This window comes from Oncorhynchus clarkii, chromosome 20 (assembly GCF_045791955.1).
Source record: "Oncorhynchus clarkii lewisi isolate Uvic-CL-2024 chromosome 20, UVic_Ocla_1.0, whole genome shotgun sequence".
In the NCBI taxonomy this organism is placed as follows: Eukaryota; Metazoa; Chordata; class Actinopteri; order Salmoniformes; family Salmonidae; genus Oncorhynchus; species Oncorhynchus clarkii.
In genome coordinates, this window is record NC_092166.1 from 57878233 (window position 1) to 57899043 (window position 20811).

The 20811-nt window shown below is 44.6% G+C and overlaps 1 protein-coding gene across 1 annotated transcript in view; it reads right to left on the bottom strand.

Moving 5' to 3' along the window:
* Nucleotides 1-20811, bottom strand: part of LOC139376583 (protocadherin-15-like) — a 185551-nt gene that overhangs the window by 92900 nt on the left and 71840 nt on the right. The window contains exons 12-15 of the mRNA XM_071119336.1: nucleotides 16858-17064; nucleotides 12757-12891; nucleotides 2169-2318; nucleotides 1044-1237 (exon numbers count right to left, since the gene is read on the bottom strand). Of these exons, the coding sequence (XP_070975437.1) occupies nucleotides 1044-1237; nucleotides 2169-2318; nucleotides 12757-12891; nucleotides 16858-17064 (686 nt within the window). The remainder of the gene's footprint in view (nucleotides 1-1043; nucleotides 1238-2168; nucleotides 2319-12756; nucleotides 12892-16857; nucleotides 17065-20811) is intronic.

A 20811-nucleotide genomic window follows, 5' to 3' on the forward strand; every position in this document is an offset into this window, starting at 1 on the left:
GAGACCCCCCCAGTGGACTGAGGCCACAGAGACCCCCCCCAGTGGACTGAGGCCACAGAACTTCCCCAGTAGACTGAGGCCACAGAGACCCCCCCAGTGGACTGAGGCCACAGAGACCCCCCCAGTGGACTGATGCCACAGAGACCCCCCCAGTGGACTGAGGCCACAGAGACCCCCCCAGTGGACTGAGGCCACAGAACTCGCCCAGTGGACTGAGGCCACAGAGACCCCCCCAGTGGACTAAGGCCACAGAGACCCCCCCAGTGGACTGAGGCCACAGAACTCCCCCAGTGGACTGAGGCCACAGAACCCCCCCCCCCCCCAGTAGACTGAGGCCACAGACACCCCACCAGTGGACTGAGGCCTCAGAGACCCCACCAGTGGACTGAGGCCTCAGAGACCCACCAGTGGACTGAGGCCACAGAACTCCCCCAGTGGGTACCTTAATGTTTTTCCTATTGAACTCAGGCACCAGTTAGTTCCCAATTCACTACATTTCCTGCAAAAAATCTCTTTCTATGTTAGTCTATTGAGCTATATTGATTCTGTGGCCACCAAGCATTACAGAGGGCACAAAGGCGACACAGATTGAATTGAGTTGGAGGGTGGGCATTGCCAATTATTGTGAAAAGCCTCTCATTTCCGCTTTGGGTACCAGATGGGTCAGTCCTGAGAGTAATATCTATCAGCACATTGTTACAGGGATATTTCCACAGCAGAATGTGTTATCCTGCAGAACACTATTGATTTAAGAGAGCAAGAGAGAGGGGCAGAGAGAGAGAGATACATAAAAAAAGGAGAGGGGGGGGGGGGTGACAGAGGGAAAGAGGGAGAACGGCAGCAAGGGAGGGAGGCTGTGGCTGCTGCAAACGGAATGGAAAGTACCTGGTCCTCTGTGGCTCTCAGCCTTTACAGTCCCCACCAGTTTCCAGCCACCACCACCACTCTACCTCTCCACGGCCCTGCTCAGTCTCCCCAACACCCAGCCCTCCCCTCCAGCCTCCCATCCCTCGGGCCCCCCCAGGGCTCCCTAATAGCCTCACCTCCTCTGGGACTCTGGGCCGTTATCCATGGCCTTCACGGTCAGGGCATAGGAGCGTCCCACGGCCAGGGAGATGCCAGGCATCACAGTGATCACTCCCGAGCGGTTATTGATGGCGAAGTGGCCTTGATTCCCCGCCAGGATCTTGTAGGTCACCAGCCCGTTGGGGCCCTCGTCAGCATCCAGGGCCGTCAGCTGAAAGGGATACAGGAGAGGAGCCACATCATTTCCCCGTAAGTCTCCATCGACAGTGTCCGCAGTCGTCCTATGCCCAGGGACATCACTAGGGGAAGGCAATCTATACCAATTTTCCCCCCACATTTCAAGAAACATGCAAATTCAGCGCTGATATTATTCTTAAACATATCGAATGCGTAATTAAACGCATCGTGTTCGGGGGTGTATTACAGATCAATAGCATATATGGTCAGCAAATTTGAAATAAGAAGGTAGAGACTACTATCAAAATCAAACGCAGAAATACCTTTTAACATTAGCATCATCTCTGTACAACATATAGGACTTCATATTCAACACACTGTGATGTGTAAAGAAGTGGCCACACATGAATAGAAACCTCAAAACATGAATGTGTTTAAAACAAACAGAAAGCTACAGTATGTGACTAAACAAAAGCATGACTACAACATCTTTAGTGTAATTTTCCCCATATGCTATTCTAAGACTTTACATACTGTAACTCAAAGATGACTCTGACTCCTTAAGTCATTCAGCAGACAAAGAGTTAACTCATAACTGTCCTTATTAACGCAGGTTTCTGAAGCCTAACCAGCCTAACCTGGCTTGCTATGAGAGGAAGTCTTCTGATAGGAAACAGAGATTTAACTGCCTGGACTTGACCTTTTCTGTCAGTCTTTTGTTCCCTGCGACTGAACTGGGCTCATGCTCAGACTGCAAAACAGGGGTTATAACAAATTACCCACAATCTTCCCTGGGCACAGAGGGGAACAGCCTATGGCAGCAGCCTGCTGAGAGCTAAGCCAAACAGTCTGCTGCCACAATTATTCCAGCTATAATTCATTAATAAATTAGGTTTACTAACGCTATTACTCTAAGTGGGTGGTTTGTTTGGGAAAACAGCGAGTGAGTATAGCGTATTGATTACCTGTAATACTGTTTCCCCTGGCTGAATGTCTGTGTAAACATTAACACTGTAGGAGGAGTTGAGGAAGGTTGGTGTGTTGTCGTTGGCATCAATCACTGTGATATGAACGGTCACTGTAGGGCTCTCCTGAACTCCGTCTGAAGCCATCATCTATAGAGAAGAGAGAGAGGGGGGGGGGCAGGAGGGAGAGAGAGACAGACAGAGATAGATAGATAGATAAGGAAGGAAAGAAGGAGAGAGAAGGGGAGATGGGGAGCGAGAGAAAAATGATCAAACACCTTCAGAGAAACCATTGAGGAATGAACTTTTGAACAGCCTGTTGAGAATATCTAGGAAACAGTCAAACAATGCTAATGCATGATATACTGTATGTATACAGTAGAGACACTATATAACCCACGGCATGTTCTGTCATGTCACGAACAACGGGTTAGACCCTGAGAGTCACAGTCACAGGAGAGAAAAGGAAGACAAGGATGGTGACCAATGGTAAAAAAAAAAAATCTAGATTGAGAGCAATAACCTTACTAAAAATCCATTTACACAGAGATATTAATTCATCACACTGACTAAACAGGGCCTATTGGCTTAAAAACTACTTACAGTAATGAAGACTACAATGCTCTCACAACTCCAATCATGATTGGCATACCAATGTTGTTTTTTCATTAGATAAAGTGAACAGACCCTTTAATGTGCCTTTGTTAATTAATACTCTTAAGCTTCACTAATGTGTGTGTGTGTGTGTGCGTGAAGCAGTATCTGACTGTGAACTTCCACATAGAACACAACCGATCACATGGATAAAACAAGACTAAGATTGGGTAAAAAAAAGAAAGAAAAAAAGAACATGCTAACAAGCATCAAACAGCGAGAAAAGCACAATGATCCACAGTTGAGCCGGAGATAAAACACCATTTGTCCCACTGGGATGTTCAAAGCTCTCCCCCATTAACTTTTCGAATTAAAGCTACTTATTTTGCCACCATTGTGATCTTCCCCACAAAACAATGGCGGAAGCAGCTAAAAAAAGCCCACAGGTAAACACAGTGGTAAGTGCTAGCGAAAACCGGAATCCAGAGACATCCCTTTAGTACTTCTTAATGTCTATAGTGCTTAGCAACACCACACTTCAAAGTCTTGACAGGATAGCGCTGCGGGCTCCTCCACTGTTCCAGCAGGATGTGGTGGTGGGGAGAGAAAACGTCAAAGTGTTGTTTTCTCCTCTGAGTTTCCGGTGCAATGCTCTACCCTTGACATTATGAGGCTCTTGTCTCCGTTTTAGTCTGAGACAAGTTAGCACTATAAAAACCTCTACCAGCTCCCAACAACATAACAGTACAAATCCTCTAGGCAAGACAGAGGCAAAATAATTATTTTAAGCACTAAGCCATCATTAGGTGGGTAGTGGTTGTTGTAGCTGTGGTTGTATTCTGACTGGCAGGAAGGGTGTCTTTCAGGGCGGGTAGCATAACAGATTCAGTGCCATTTGTCATTTGAATGAAATCAAGTAAACATACGCTGACTGAATATGTGTCGGAATTAAAACCCACTGAGACACATACACATGGATATCTTCATGGTAATGATGGAGAGGGGAAACACATTGAGGCGCTGACTGACTGGGAAGCATTCGTATGTGAGACGAATCCATAATTTAACTCAGCATAGTAACTCCCAGACAAGCGTGCTTGTTCTCAGTGTTTTAATCATTCGGTGACTGCCAGGACAAGGCCAACTCCAAGTGATCGAAATGCTAACAGAATGCTAAAACCACGTCCCACAGAATTAGGGCTGAAGGGAGCAGCACACCAATATTTGCATTCAGAGAAGTCTTCTGGATCTTCTTTGCACCATTATTTCATATTCTGATGGTTTTTGACGAAAACAGAGTTGATCCTGCTGTATTAACATACAGTCAGACAGGCACAGTCAATCAATAAGACATTGCCTTATCAATAAGAATGGCCGCCGGAGGGGATGGCTGCTATTTTACAGGCTCCAAAACAAATGTGCTATTTTGTGTGTTTTTTCACATTTGCATAAAGAAAATAAGGAAATACAGGGGGCGGAGTTCAGGGTGCCTTGTGAGAATTCCTCGGCAAGAGGGTAACCCGCCTCTACCATTCGTTCTATTGGCTAACGTGCAATCACTGGTGAATAAACTGGATGAGCGCCGTTTGAGACTATCCTACCAACGGGACATTAAAAACTGTATTATCTTATGTTTCACCGTGTCGTGGCTGAACTGGATGAGCGCCGTTTGAGACTATCCTACCAACGGGACATTAAAAACTGTATTATCTTATGTTTCACCGTGTCGTGGCTGAACGACGACACAGATAATATACAGTTGGCTGGCTTTTCTGTGCATCGGCAGGACAAAACAGCTACGTCCGGTAAGACGAGGGGTGGGGGTATGTGTCTATTTGTCAATAATAATTGGTGAGCGATGTCTAATATTAAGGTAGTCTCGAGGTATTGCTCGCCTGAGGTAGAGTACTTCTTGATAAGCTGTAGACTACACTATCTACCAAGAGAGTTTTCATCTATATTTTAAGTAGCCGTCTATTTACCAACACAAACCAATGCTGGCAGCAAGACCGCACTCAATGAGCTGTATAAGGCCATAAGCAAACAAGAAAATGCTCATCCAGAAGCAGCGCTCCTAGTGGCCGGGGACTTTAACGCAGGCAAACTTAAATCCGTTTTACCTAATTTCTACTAGCATGTCACATGTGCAACCAGAGGGAAAAAAATCTCTAGACCACCTTTACTCCACACACAGAGACACGTATAAACCTTCCCCTCACCCTCCATTTGGAAAATCTGACCATAATTCTATCCTCCTGATTCCTGCTTACTAGCAAAAACTATAGCGGGAAGTACCAGTGACTCGCTCAATACGGAAGTGGTCAGACAACGAGGATACTACGCTACAGGACTGTTTTGCTAGCACAGACTAGAATATGTTCCGGGATTCATCCAATGGCATTGAGGAGTATAGCACCTCAGTCACTGGCTTCATCAATAAGTGCATCAACTACATTGTTCCAAAAGTGACCATACGTACATATTCCAACCAGAAGCCATGGATTACAGGCAACATCATAACCGAGCTAAAGGCTAGAGCTGCTGCTTTCAAGGAGCGGGACACAAATCCGGAGGCTTATAAAATATCCTGCTATGCCCCCGCAATACCTTCAGACGAACCATCAAGCAGGCAAAGCGTCAATACAGGATTAAGATTGAATCATACTACACCCTGCCACATCCAACGCCGGTCGGATGTGGAAGGGTTTGAAAAATATTAGACTACAAAGGGAAACCCAGCCGCGAGCTGCCCAGTGATGCGAGCATAGCCCGACGAGCTAAATGTCTTTTCTGTTTGCTTCGAGGCAAGCAACACTGAAGCATGCATAAGAGCACCAGGTGTTCCGGGCAACTGTGCGATCACGCTCTCCGTAGGTGATGTGAGCAAGACTTTTAAACAGGTCAACATTCACAAGGCTGCAGGGCCAGACAGATTTCCAGGACGCGTAACCAGAGCATGCGCCGGACCAACTGGCAAGTGTCTTCACTGACATGTTCAACCTCTCCCTGGCCGAGTCTATAATACCTACATTATTCAAGCAGACCACCATAGTACCTGTGCCCAAGAAAGCGAAGGTAACCTGCCTAAATTACTACCGACCCCTGGCACTCATGTCAGTAGCAATGAAGTGCTTTGAAAGGCTGGTCATGGCTCACATCAACCAAATCATCACGGAAACCCTAGACACACTCCAATTCGCATACCGTCTTAACAGATCCACAGATGACGCAATCTCAATCGCACTTCACACTGCCCTTTCCCACCTGGACAAAAGGAACACCTATGTGAGAATACTGTTCATTGACTACAGTTCAGCATGCAACACGATAGTGCCCACAAAGCTCATTACTATGCCAAGGACCCTTGGCCTAAACACCTCCCTCTCCAACTGTATCTTGGACCTCCTGACAGGCCACCCGCAGGTGGTAAGGGTAGGCAACAGCCCATCTGCCACGCTGATCCTCACAAAGGGCCCCTCAGAGGTGCATGCTTAGTCCCCTCCTCTATTCCCTGTTCTCCCACGACTGTGTGGCCAAGCACGACTCCAACACCATCATTAAGATTGCTGACGACACAGTGGTGGTAAGCCTGTGGTGGTAAGTGACTTCCGGCGCCGACAGAGATGGCCGCCTCGCTTCGCGTTCCTAGGAAACTATGCAGTTTTTTGTTTTTTTACGTGTTATTTCTTACATTAGTACCACAGGTCATCTTAGGTTTCATTACATACAGTCGAGAAGAACTACTGAATATAAGATCAGCGTCAACTCACCATCAGTACGACCAAGAATATGTTTTTCGCGACGCGGACCCTGTGTTCTGCCTTACAAACAGGACAACGGAGTGGATCCTATGCAGCGACCCAAAAAAACGACTCAGAAAGAGAGGGAAACGAGGCGGTCTTCTGGTCAGACTCCGGAGACGGGCACAGCGCACACCACTCCCTAGCATTCTTCTTGCCAATGTCCAGTCTCTTGACAACAAGGTTGATGAAATCCGAGCAAGGGTAGCATTCCAGAGGGACATCAGAGACTGTAACGTCCTTTGCTTCACTGAAACATGGCTCACTGGAGAGACTCTATCCGAAGCGGTGCAGCCAACGGGTTTCTCCACGCATCGCGCTGACAGAAACAAAACTATTTCTGGTAAGAAGAGGGGCGGGGGCGTATGCCTCATGGCCAACGTGACATGGTGTGATGAAAGAAACATACAGGAACTCAAATCCTTCTGTTCACCTGATTTAGAATTCCTCACAATCAAATGTAGACCGCATTATCTACCAAGAGAATTCTCATCGATTATAATCACAGCCGTATATATCCCCCCCCAAGCAGACACATCGATGGCTCTGAACGAACTTTATTTAACTCTCTGCAAACTGGAAACGATTTATCCGGAGGCTGCATTCATTGTAGCTGGGGATTTTAACAAGGCTAATCTGAAAACAAATTTTATCAGCAATTTTATCAATTTTATGACTCCCCAAATTTTATCAGCATATCGATTGCGCAACCAGGGGAGGAAAGACCTTGGATCATTGTTACTCTAACTTCCGCAACGCATATAAGGCCCTGCCCCGCCCCCCTTTCAGAAAAGCTGACCACGACTCCATTTTGTTGATCCCTGCCTACAGACAGAAACTAAAACAAGAGGCTCCCACGCTGAGGTCTGTCCAACGCTGGTCCGACCAAGCTGACTCCACACTCCAAGACTGCTTCCATCACGTGGACTGGGAGATGTTTCGTATTGCATCAGATAACAGCATTGACGAATACGCTGATTCGGTGTGCGAGTTCATTAGAACGTGCGTTGAAGATGTCGTTCCCATAGCAACGTTTAAAACATTCCCTAACCAGAAACCGTGGATTGATGGCAGCATTCGTGTGAAACTGAAAGCGCGAACCACTGCTTTTAATCAGGGCAAGGTGTCTGGTAACATGACCGAATACAAACAGTGCAGCTATTCCCTCCGCAAGGCTATCAAACAAGCTAAGCGCCAGTACAGAGACAAAGTAGAATCTCAATTCAACGGCTCAGACACAAGAGGCATGTGGCAGGGTCTACAGTCAATCACGGACTACAGGAAGAAATCCAGCCCAGTCACGGACCAGGATGTCTTGCTCCCAGGCAGACTAAATAACTTTTTTGCCCGCTTTGAGGACAATACAGTGCCACTGACACGGCCTGCAACGAAAACATGCGGTCTCTCCTTCACTGCAGCCGAGGTGAGTAAGACATTTAAACGTGTTAACCCTCGCAAGGCTGCAGGCCCAGACGGCATCCCCAGCCGCGCCCTCAGAGCATGCGCAGACCAGCTGGCCGGTGTGTTTACGGACATATTCAATCAATCCCTATACCAGTCTGCTGTTCCCACATGCTTCAAGAGGGCCACCATTGTTCCTGTTCCCAAGAAAGCTAAGGTAACTGAGCTAAACGACTACCGCCCCGTAGCACTCACATCCGTCATCATGAAGTGCTTTGAGAGACTAGTCAAGGACCATATCACCTCCACCCTACCTGACACCCTAGACCCACTCCAATTTGCTTACCGCCCAAATAGGTCCACAGACGATGCAATCTCAACCACACTGCACACTGCCCTAACCCATCTGGACAAGAGGAATACCTATGTGAGAATGCTGTTCATCGACTACAGCTCGGCATTCAACACCATAGTACCCTCCAAGCTCGTCATCAAGCTCGAGACCCTGGGTCTCGACCCCGCCCTGTGCAACTGGGTACTGGACTTCCTGACGGGCCGCCCCCAGGTGGTGAGGGTAGGCAACAACATCTCCTCCCCGCTGATCCTCAACACTGGGGCCCCACAAGGGTGCGTTCTGAGCCCTCTCCTGTACTCCCTGTTCATCCACGACTGCGTGGCCACGCACGCCTCCAACTCAATCATCAAGTTTGCGGACGACACAACAGTGGTAGGCTTGATTACAAACAACGACGAGACGGCCTACAGGGAGGAGGTGAGGGCCCTCGGAGTGTGGTGTCAGGAAAATAACCTCACACTCAACGTCAACAAAACTAAGGAGATGATTGTGGACTTCAGGAAACAGCAGAGGGAACACCCCCCTATCCACATCGATGGAACAGTAGGAGGGTAGCAAGTTTTAAGTTCCTCGGCATACACATCACAGACAAACTGAATTGGTCCACTCACACAGACAGCATCGTGAAGAAGGCGCAGCAGCGCCTCTTCAACCTCAGGAGGCTGAAGAAATTTGGCTTGTCACCAAAAGCACTCACAAACTTCTACAGATGCACAATCGAGAGCATCCTGGCGGGCTGTATCACCGCCTGGTATGGCAACTGCACCGCCCTCAACCGTAAGGCTCTCCAGAGGGTAGTGAGGTCTGCACAACGCATCACCGGGAGTAAACTACCTGCCCTCCAGGACACCTACACCACCCGATGTCACAGGAAGGCCATAAAGATCATCAAGGACATCAACCACCCGAGCCACTGCCTGTTCACCCCGCTATCATCCAGAAGGCGAGGTCAGTACAGGTGCATCAAAGCTGGGACCGAGAGACTGAAAAACAGCTTCTATCTCAAGGCCATCAGACTGTTAAACAGCCACCACTAACACTGAGTGGCTGCTGCCAACACACTGACACTGACTCAACTCCAGCCACTTTAATAATGGGAATTGATGGGAAATGATGTAAATATATCACTAGCCACTTTAAACAATGCTACCTTATATAATGTTACTTACCCTACATTATTCATCTCATATGCATACGTATATACTGTACTCTATATCATCGACTGTATCCTTATGTAATACATGTATCACTAGCCACTTTAAACTATGCCACTTTGTTTACATACTCATCTCATTTGTACATACTGTACTCGATACCATCTACTGTATCTTGCCTATGCTGCTCTGTACCATCACTCATTCATATATCCTTATGTACATATTCTTTATCCCCTTACACTGTGTACAAGACAGTAGTTTTGGAATTGTTAGTTAGATTACTTGTTATTACTGCATTGTCGGAACTAGAAGCACAAGCATTTCGCTACACTCGCATTAACATCTGCTAACCATGTGTATGTGACAAATAAAATTTGATTTGATTTGATTTTGATTTGATCACTGACAACGATGAGACAGCCATTTGGGAGGTCGTCAGAGAACTGGCAGTGTGGTACCAGAAAAACAATATCTCCCTCAACGTGAGCAAGACAAAGGGGAGGATCGCGGACTACAGGAAAAGGAAGGCCGAACACGCACCCATTCACATTGACGGGGCTGTAGTGGAGCGGGTTGAGAGTTTCAAGTTCCTTGGTGTCCACATCACCAACAAACTATCATGGTCCAAACACACCAAGAAAGTTGTGAAGAGGGCACGACAATGCCTTTTCCCCCTCAAGAGACTGAAAAGATTTGGCATGGGTCCCAAGATCCTCAAAAAGTTATACAGCTGCACCATCGAGAGCATCCTGACCGGTTGCATCACCGCCTGGTATGGCAACTGCTCAGCATCTGACAGTACAGCCCAGTATATCGCTGGGGCCAAGCTTCCGCCATCCAGGACCTATATATTAGGCGGTGTCAGAGGAAGGCCCAAAAAATGGTCATAGTCAATTGTCTTAGACTGTTCTCTCTGTTACCACATGGCAAGCGATACCAGAGCGCCAAGTCTGGGTCTACAAAGCTCCTTAACATCTTCTACCCTCAAGCCATTAAACTGGTCAACAATTAATCAAATGGCCACCTGGAGTATTTGCATTGACATTTGTTTTTACACTGCTGCTACTCACTGTTTATTATCAATGCAGTCACATTACCTATGTACAAATTATTTTGACTAACCTGTACCCCCGCACATTGACTTGGTACTGTACCCCCTGTATATAGCCTCCTTGTTGTTATTTTATTGTGTTACTTAAAAAATATTAATAATAAAATATATATTCTAAACAAAATTTTCTTATAACTGCATTGTTGGTTAAGGGCTTGCAAGTAAGCATTTCACAGTAAAGTCGACACCTGTTGTATTCTGCGGATGTGACAAATAATATTGGATTTGACTTCATTTGGATTTTATCAGATTGCTAAAAAAAAATGACGTCTCTCAATTCTTAAAACAGAGTGGTAAAGGTGAGCAGGAAAAATGGAACTCCAAAACCTCCAAAGTTCTTAGGACAAATTCCAATTATGGTTTCTGATGACATGGCACTTGGCAATTTCAAAGCCTGACAAGACTACGGCTCTCAGGCTGAATGATACAGCTGTTAGGTGACACTTCCTCAAATAAACAGGTCTATCTGATCCGGAGGGAACAGCGAATAACCCGGTGCCAGTTTGAGCTGAAGGAAGAATACATCATCAAACATACTGAGGAATAGTACTGAGGTTAGCAGTGTGCTGTGCTGTGCTGACCTGTGTGTTGCTGTGCTGTTCTCTGCTGAGCTGAACTATTCTGTTCTGAGCTGTGCTACGGCTGAACTGTTTTGTGCTGAACTCTGCTGCGCTGTGCTGTTCCGTGTCATGCAGTGAACTATACTGAGCTGTTCTTTGCTGAACTATGCTGCGCTGCGCTGTGCTGTTACGTGTCATGCAGTGAACTATACTGAGCTGTTCTGTGCTGAACTCTGCTGCGCTGTGCTGTTCCGTGTCATGCAGTGAACTATACTGAGCTGTTTTGTGCTGAACTATGCTGCGCTGCCCTGTGCTGTTCCGTGTCATGCAGTGAACTATACTGAGCTGTTCTGTGCTGAACTCTGCTGCGCTGTGCTGTTCCGTGTCATGCAGTGAACTATACTGAGCTGTTCTGTGCTGAACTATGCTGCGCTGTGCTGTTCCGTGTCATGCAGTGAACTATACTGAGCTGTTCTGTGCTGAACTCTGCTGCGCTGTGCTGTTCCGTGTCATGCAGTGAACTATACTGAGCTGTTCTGTGCTGAATTCTGCTGCGCTGCGCTGTGCTGTTACGTGCTGAACTATGCTGTTCTGAGCTGTTCTGTGCTGAACTCTGCTGCGCTGTACCGTGTCATGCAGTGAACTATACTGAGCTGTTCTATGCTGAACTACGCTGTTCTGAGCTGTGCTATGCTGTACTTAACAGCTCTGTGCTGAACTCTGCTGTGCTGTGCTGGACTGCACTCTGCTGTTCGGTGCTTTATCATGGTCTTCCAGCTGGTAACAGTGCACTAGCCAGCCGCAGAGAGTTTTACTCTTGCATGAAAGCTCAGTTATTGGTGAGTATTGGTTTCATTATTGAAACTTTGTAGGCGCTGGCTCAGGGGATTGCACAAATACTTAATGAGAGGCTACCGCATCACATGACATTAATCATTCACTTTTATCTTTTAGCACAGTAACAATTTTCAACGAGTGCTTTTACAGGGATTGCTTTCACTTTTTACTTACATATTGGAGTATGTTAGCCTACACAAAAACACTCAGACACACACACACACACACACTACATCAAATACAGGCCCTGTGCCAACTGGTTGTCTGGGCAGAGGGAAGTGGGAGACTTTGGTGTGAGCAACAATAGAGGACTATTACTTGAAGACGAACACCATTGTTCTATCCCAATGGTCATAAAGTTTGGGGAAATATTGTGATGCCCTCCATCATTAGCAGATAAAAACAAAAACAACCCTGCATGGATAGGACTATCTCGTACATTTTTTTTTTTGAAAGAACAAATTGGCCAGAAATGTCAAAAGCATTGGCAAACTAGTTACTATGGGTATAAAAATCCCAGCTATGAATTTCAAGGATCAAGAAAATAAGTATCTTGCTGATTCAATAGTGTATATGTAATAGTACTGTACTGATATACCTATTGCCATTCTAGCAGTGTTCATGAGCTTGCTACAAGACATACAGTATATGGGCATTAAAGGACAAGTGACTGAATTCCAGTTTATGATGTACTATTTTGTTTGACAGGTGCTAACTTAATTGTGGGGAGAGAAGAAGAGAGAGAAAGTAGTGTCAGCTAGAGCTAGCCTTACCGTGAACGTGTAGCTGTCCTGCTCTTCACGGTCCACGGGCTTCAGCAGTGTCAGGTAGCGAGTAATCCCCGAAGGTGTCAACATGAAGATTGTGTTGTAGTTGTCCAAGGATATCTGCACCATGGGATCTTTCATCTTCAAGGGAAGGAAAATAAATCACTGAATTTTTTTATTGGCAACAACAAGTCCACAAACAACAACTGACGGACTGGAGTCCCATTGATGAAAGCAAGGTGACGAAACCTAGTCAGTCAGTTTCAAATACACATTTTAGAGACAAAGGAAATATATGTGAGGATAAACACTCATAACAGTTGAACTATGACGTCATCACAGTTTTTGTATTTCTTTGCCTATCAAACAATTTAGTTTCCATGAAATCCACCGTGGTGTTGAATGACAATGAAAAACAATTACACAGCTCTTTGTACGATATTACCATGGCACTGATGTTGGCATCCGTTTCATATTTGCATGACAAAGTATACTAAGGATTTGTTGTTACCAATGCACTTTCTCTCCACGGTATCTGTATGGCTGTGTTGCGGGGTCTGTTGTGCCAATCTAAATGGGCTTTCGAATGTTAAACCCCATACCTTTCCCTAATTCATCTGAAGTCCTGCAAGGCTTTGTAGTCCTTGTGTCGTGGTTGTGTTCTGCACACACAGCAACACCTGGATACATTTGTGTATGAATACAGACCAATAATGAAAAGTCATCAACCTCATCCACTGCCTACCCCTGCAATAATAGCGTCCGCATTCGAAATGGCACCTTATTCACTATATAGTGCACTATTTTTTAACAGAGCCCTATAGGAATCTATGGACCCTGGTTGAAAGTAGGGCACTAAAGTGAATTGTTTGCCATTTGATAAGCAAGCCGGTCCTTTTAATACAGGCCCATTCCAGACAGGCGACAGCCTTCATTACTAATATGCACCCCTCAGCACTGTGGATATTGTTGATGCTGCTTTAGAGGATATTGAACTTACACCGCTGCCCCTCCGGGCGGAGGGAGACATAAATAAATTGAGCTGCGGCAAATAAAAGTAATTTGAATAATAATCACCACAGACACTTAACAAATGTCTGGGTGTAAGTAAAGGTCCCCTCTCCCAATGCCCCCGCACAGCAGGAGATGACACAGCTTCCATCAGCATGAGGTTTCCCAAAATAATCCAACTCACATGGACTTTAGCCTGCTCCAGATCGGTATGTGAGAAACAACTCCACTAGACCAGGCTAAACCCAGAGTGTATACGTATATACAGCACATATGGCACTAGTAACAACTATACACAACTATATGCCTTATCAATGTAATACAGACATCCATGTACTGTGGGAAACAAGTTCCTCGGGTCAGAGAAAAACAGATAATTGCACTTCAAAGTCTAACCAAGCTAGCTACAAATTTAAACAAAAATCTATAAACAAGGCGTGAAGCGGAAATCATGTAAATAGAAGAATTGGAGGGTTTGAAAAAAAGAGGCTGATCAGCAGAAAAAGCGAGAAAGAGAACCTCTCTAATCACTAATGCATTGGCTAATAGCTACAGGTTCATCACCAGGGAGGAGCTGAATTAAGAACAAACCAAAAAGTGTGATTGGGACAACCTGCTCAACCAATGAGAATTTGGAGATGGTGTTACAATCACGTTAAAATGAAAGTCATGTGTGTTTTTTGCTGATTAATTCCTATAGTATCATCTTGAAAGCCAAATACCTTATTTGCAGCTGACATAAATGGATCCTGGAACTCTACCTAGACAGTCACTTGATTCTATGTACTGTAACAAGGTTAGCACGTAACCTCTCTGATCTCAACCTCTCTGCTCTCTTATCAAGATCTACAGAACTATTCCATAGAGAGAGTGAGTGTGATTTAAAAAAATATATATATATTTCACCTATATTTAACCAGGTAGGCTAGTTGAGAACAAGTTCTCATTTACAACTGCGACCTGGCCAAGATAAAGCAAAGCAGTGCGACACAAACAACAACACAGCGTTACACATGGAATAAACAAAGATACAGTCAATAATACAATAGAGAAAGTCTATATACAGTGTGTGCAAATGAGGCAGGATAAGGGGGGTGAGGCAATAAATATAGGTAGTTGGATGGGCTATTTACAGATTCGCTATGTACAGGTGCAGTGATCTGTGACCTGCTCTGACAGATGGTGCTTAAAGCTTGTGAGGGAGATATGAGTCTCCAGCTTCAGTGATTTTTGCAGTTTGTTCCAGTCACTGGCAGCAGAGAACTGGAAGAAAAGGCGGCCGAAGGAGGAATTGGCTTTGGGGGTGACCAGTGAAATATACCTGCTGGAGCGCATGCTGCGGGTGGGTGCTGCTATGGTGACCAGTGAGCTGAGATAAGGCGGGGCTTTACCAACGACGTATAGATGACCTGGAACCAGTGGGTTTTGCGACGGATATGAAGCGAGGGCCAGCCAACGAGAGCATACAGGTCGCAGTGGTGGGTAGAATATAGGGCTTTGGTGACAAAACGGATGGCACTATGATAGACTGCATACAATTTGCTGAGTAGAGTGTTGGAGGCTATTTTGTACATGGCATTGCCAAAGTCAAGGATCGGTAGGATGGTCAGTTTTACGAGGGTATGTTTGGCAGCATGAGTGAAGGAAGCTTTGTTGCGAAATAGGAAGCCGATTCTAGATTTAATTGTGGATTGGAGATGCTTAGTGTGAGTCTGGAAGAAGAGTTTACAGTCTAACCAGACACCTAGGTATTCGTAGTTGTCCACATATTCTAAGTTAGAACCCTCCAGAGTAGTGATGCTGGATGGGTGGGTAGGTGTGGGCAACGATCGGTTGAAGAGCATGCATTTAGTTTTGCTTGCATTTAAGAGCAGTTGGAGGCAACGGAGGGAGAGTTGTATGGCATTGAAACTCGTCTGGAGGTTAGTTAACACCGTGTCCAAAGAAGGGCCAGAAGTAAACAGAATGGTGTCGTCTGCGTAGAGGTGGATCAGAGAATCACCAGCAGCAAGAGCGACATCATTGATGTATACAGAGAAAAGTGTCGGCGTGAGGATTGAACCCTGTGGCACCACCACAGAGACTGTTGACCGGGGTAGCGGTAGCGGTAGCCAGGTGGCCAGCCGTAGAAAAATGCTTATTGAAATTCTCAATTATCGTGAATTTATCGGTGGTGACAGTGTTTCCTAGCCTCAGTGCAGTGGGCAGCTGGGAGGAGGTGCTCTTATTCTCCATGGACTTTACAGTGTCCCAGAACTTTTTGGAGTGCATCAAAGCGGGGACCGAGAGACTGAAAAACAGCTTCAATCTCAAGGCCATCAGACTGTTAAACAGCCATCACTAACATTGAGTGGCTGCTGCCAACATACGGACTCATCTCTAGCCACTTTAATAATTACAAATTTAATGTAATAAATGTATCACTACCCACTTTAAACAATGCCACTTTATATAATGTTTACATACCCTACATTACTCATCTCATGTGTATATACTCTATACAATCTACTGCATCATGCTTATGCCGTTCGGCCATCGCTCATCCATATATTTTTATGTACATATTCTTATTCATTCGTTTACACTTGTGTGTATAAGGTAGTTGTTGTGAAATTGTTAGATATTATTGCATGGTCGGAACAAGATGTGCAAGCATTTCGCTACACTCACATTAACATCTGCTAAACATGTGTATGTGACATAAAATTTGATTTGAGGTAGTGCACAGGATGCAAATTCCTGCTTGAAAAAGCTAGCCATTCCTAACTGCCTGTGTACATTGGTTCCTAACTTCGCGGGGGCTATTCGATGCTAATGCAGTATGACACAGGATGTTTTTGTGATGGTCAAGGGCAGTCAGTTCTGGAGTGAACCAAGGGCTATATCTGTTCCTGGTTCTACATTTTTTGAATGGGGCATGCTTATTTAAGATGGTGAGGAAAGCCCTTTTAAAGAATAACCAGGCATGGACGTCGCGACGGAGGAGTCAAAAAACCCTCGGGTCGGTGAATGAAAGACTGAAATAATGAATAAATTAATGAATAAATTAACTAATGAATGAATGAACGAAGAGACTGGTCAGCTATGGGGTCTTACCTCCTCAATGTCGTTGTCCAGAACCTTGATGCCCAGGGGGGTGGTGAGGCTGACGTCAGCGAACAATGTGGTGCCCACTGGCGCTGACTCGATGATGAAGCCCTGGTATGTGGTGTCTTGAAAGTATGGTGCCTGGTTGTTCTCATCCAGAACCTCGATCTGGAGGTTAGCAAACGCAGGCAGGGGGTGGCCGTTGTCCTGCTCTGCCTGGAAAACAGAAAACGTAAATCTGTGTTCTTATTGGACACGTTCAGGTGGCACCTTCCAGATTCACTTCACCTTAATGAACATGACTGAGAACTACTCAATAAGTGCATGTATGCAGCACTGAGGGTTTCAAAACTCTTTCTTTACAGCACAAGTAATGCTGGGTTCATGGACTAAGCTTTCCAAAGACAACTGATATAAAATAGGGTTGAAAATAACCAATTGAATAACATTTGATGATTTCGACAGCAATCTTTTTGAGTGATACTTATTATTCCTTTGTAATCATATTCCTCTCCAACAAACATGGAAGTACACTGGAAACTCATTCATCCTAGCAAGGCTGTTTGTTCTCTCCATCAGCGATGTTGATCTAATCTATGGCCAATCAGCACGGTTGTGTCAATACAGAGGAATGAAACCGCCTTTACAATTATTGATCATAACAACATAGAGAGGGGAGGGTGACCCTGGGCCCCTCACAAAAAAAAAAAACCACTTTATATGACTGATGACCAAATGAATTTCTTCATTTTTCAGCCTTTTCAGCCGGTTTTGTCATTATCCCTCCTCCATAATTGATTACTAATGCTCGACCCGTGTCTATAAATTCACCTGTTTTACGTGAACTAATTGAGATGGTGGTCGCCTGTCCTAGAATAGCCTAAACCACGTCCTGTTGAACTCCGTATGATGTCTCGTGTCCAGTCTTATTTTTCAAATAGCTGATTGTCCACACTAAACGACGCGTTACATCGGTGGCACCCGTGTTGTTGTTTTTTTGCGTTTTTTTATGACCGTGGAACCGAATATCTGCTGACACGTGGCTAAATGCTAGCTAGCGTACTGAAGCAGCATCGGACAAATGTTATTCTCATTTGCAGTGCACCATCATCTCCCTCACTGCTAGCTGTCGGACAAGTGAAGCATGAGTATTGGACAGTATTGGGGAAGCTACTCTGAAAATACAGTTTATCAAGCTACAAATTACTTCACACTGGAGAAAAATTAGAGTTAATTGAATTAAAGTTACTTTGAAAAAGTAGTTCACTACATCCAAAGTATATACTTTGTGAAAAATGATCATATCTAAATCTGAAATGTCATATTCTACAAAATGCAAGAACAGATCACTCTGGAGTCAGACGTTAACAGAATGTTATGCCATGATGAGACAAGACTTGCCTATTAAACACAAAAAGTAGTGTGTAGTTTCATTAGTTAGCTACACCCCTCTTGCTGCTTGTTGGCAGAGAATATATTATGCAGTTTAAAGCTTATTTCTTGCAAGTCTACACATTTTGTCAAGGGTTGCAAATACATTTGTGCAGTTTTAAATCAAATTTTCATGCAATTCTATACATTTTGTCATGTCTAATGTGCATTCATGTGCTATTTAAATTACTTGAATATTACTACAAAATAAATGGCCTAAAAAAACGGCCTAAAAAACATTAGCTGACATAGGCTAGATGACATCACTGACAAGTTATATGGGGCGGCAGGGTAGCCTAGTGGTTAGAGCGTTGGACTAGTAGCCAAAAGGTTGCAAGTTCATATCCCTGAGCTGACAAGGTACAAATCTGTCGTTCTGCCTGTTCCTAGGCCGTCATTGAAAATAAGATATTTGTTCTTAACCGACTTGGCTAGTTAAATAAAGGTAAATAAAAAGCTCTCTAAAGCACATGTGTCAAACTCATTCCATGGAGGGTCAAGTAGCTGAGAGTTTTTGCTCAACCCTTGTACTTAATTATTACCTGGTTGTCTAGGTCTTAATTGGAGAGAAAAAAAATAAAAAAATGCAGACACTCTGCTCTCCGTGGAATGAGTTTGACACCACTGCTCTAAGATATGCAATGACTGACGTGACAAAAGGAACTGATGATGCACTACCCAATTTTCCAAATTGCACCTTGTGTATTTTACTAGTAGTGTAGCTCAGTGGCTCCCAAACTGTGGCATGCAGACCTCTCGCGCACCCTACCCACAGTTTGGGAATCACTGAGCTACACCACTACATGGCAAGAAAGTTATTAACTACCTGAAAACACTACTACATGTTAGTTCACTACTCCCCACCATTGGTATTGGACTGTCCACCTGTCTACAACGGCATTACCAACTAAATATTTGTTTTACCGAGGCTTTTACACATCTTGGAAATGTACTTTTGCTTAGTGGACGTAAATGGGCCTTCTCCCAGCACTCTTTGCGGGCCTGAGCCTTGGATTCTACAACTTGGATCAGAGAACGATTCTAGCTACGTGGCTGCATGGGGGCGCACTCGAGCGGGATGACTCTGCTCTCCGACTGCTGGTTATCCATAAAGGATGGATGAAGTTGCCTACGTGTGTGCTGCATGGAAGAACTGTTCTACCAGCTTTTGTTTGTGTGTGTGTGTGTGTGTGTGTGACTTTTTGTGTCAGTATGAAAATGGAAATGATGGAGGCCTTGAGGTCACCACTGCAAAGCTGGGCATGCTGAGTGCATATGGACGATGCATGGGACAGCAAGGTCGGTGGTTACACCAAGTTTGGACACACCTACTCATTGGAAAAGCATTCCAGGTGAAGCTGGTTGAGAGAATGCCAAGTGTGTGCAAAGCTGTCATCAATGCAAAGGGTGGCTACTTTGAAGAATCTCAAATATAAAATATATTTTGATTTGTTTAACACTTGTTTGGTTACTATGTTATTCCATATGTGTTATTTCATAGTTTTGATGTCTTCATTATTATTCTACCATGTAGAATAACCCTGGAATGAGTAGGTGTGTGCAAACTTTTGACTGGTACTTGTATAATTTTCAGAACTATTTTCAATAAAATCTCCAGTTTACTGCATCAAACACCATCCTCCGCTCTGTGCCCATGTCTTGCGATGACTCAACATGGAAGCTAAAGTGTTGTGTGTAACAGCATGGTCCCCATTATCGGCTAGAGGAGTGTGTAACTGTTTAAATATGAAGAGCAACCACTTGTGTCAAAAGCACTTCATAATTCCCTGGTAGGGGAATATCAGTCGATTCGCCCCCCCCTAAATATCTGATTCTAAGACTATACTGACACCTCGTACAGAAAAAAAACCACATGATTTCACATGAAATTTCACACGTGAAATCATGTGAAAACCTGGTTTTGGGAAACTTTGCATGTAATCACACGTTTTCAAGTGTCATTTCATATTATCACGTGTTGCTTTACATGTTGTCTGAATGTTATCACATTCATTTCACATAGATCACATGTGATTGACGTGCTTTTGGAACATGTGGAATGCATGTGTTTCTTCCGTAAGGGACCTGCGAAAAGCGATCATATCAAAAGGAATGAGAGGCAAATCTAAACTTGCAAAAAAGGCAATTATTGAAATGATTACATCTTCAAAGTGTTCTTCATGGTGCAGAACCAAACGCATACTCCGCAGCTTAATTGAATTACAACGGTGGGATGGTTGACTCCAAATTGGATGGTTGACTCCAAATACTCAATTACGGGTGATTCACATGTACGTCATCATCTCTCAAACTACTCCAATAGTCAATCACATACACTTATCAGTCAAATATAATGACAATCTGATAGTCATCATTAAAGTACATGTTTCTGTCCACCAGACAACCACAGCGCCCTCCCTCCATTCTCTGAGACTATTCCTATTCCTGTACAGTATCTGGATCATACTGTGTATCTATATTTAACACAACCCCAGGGCAGTATAGAGTACCACAGTATGAGTCATAATACCC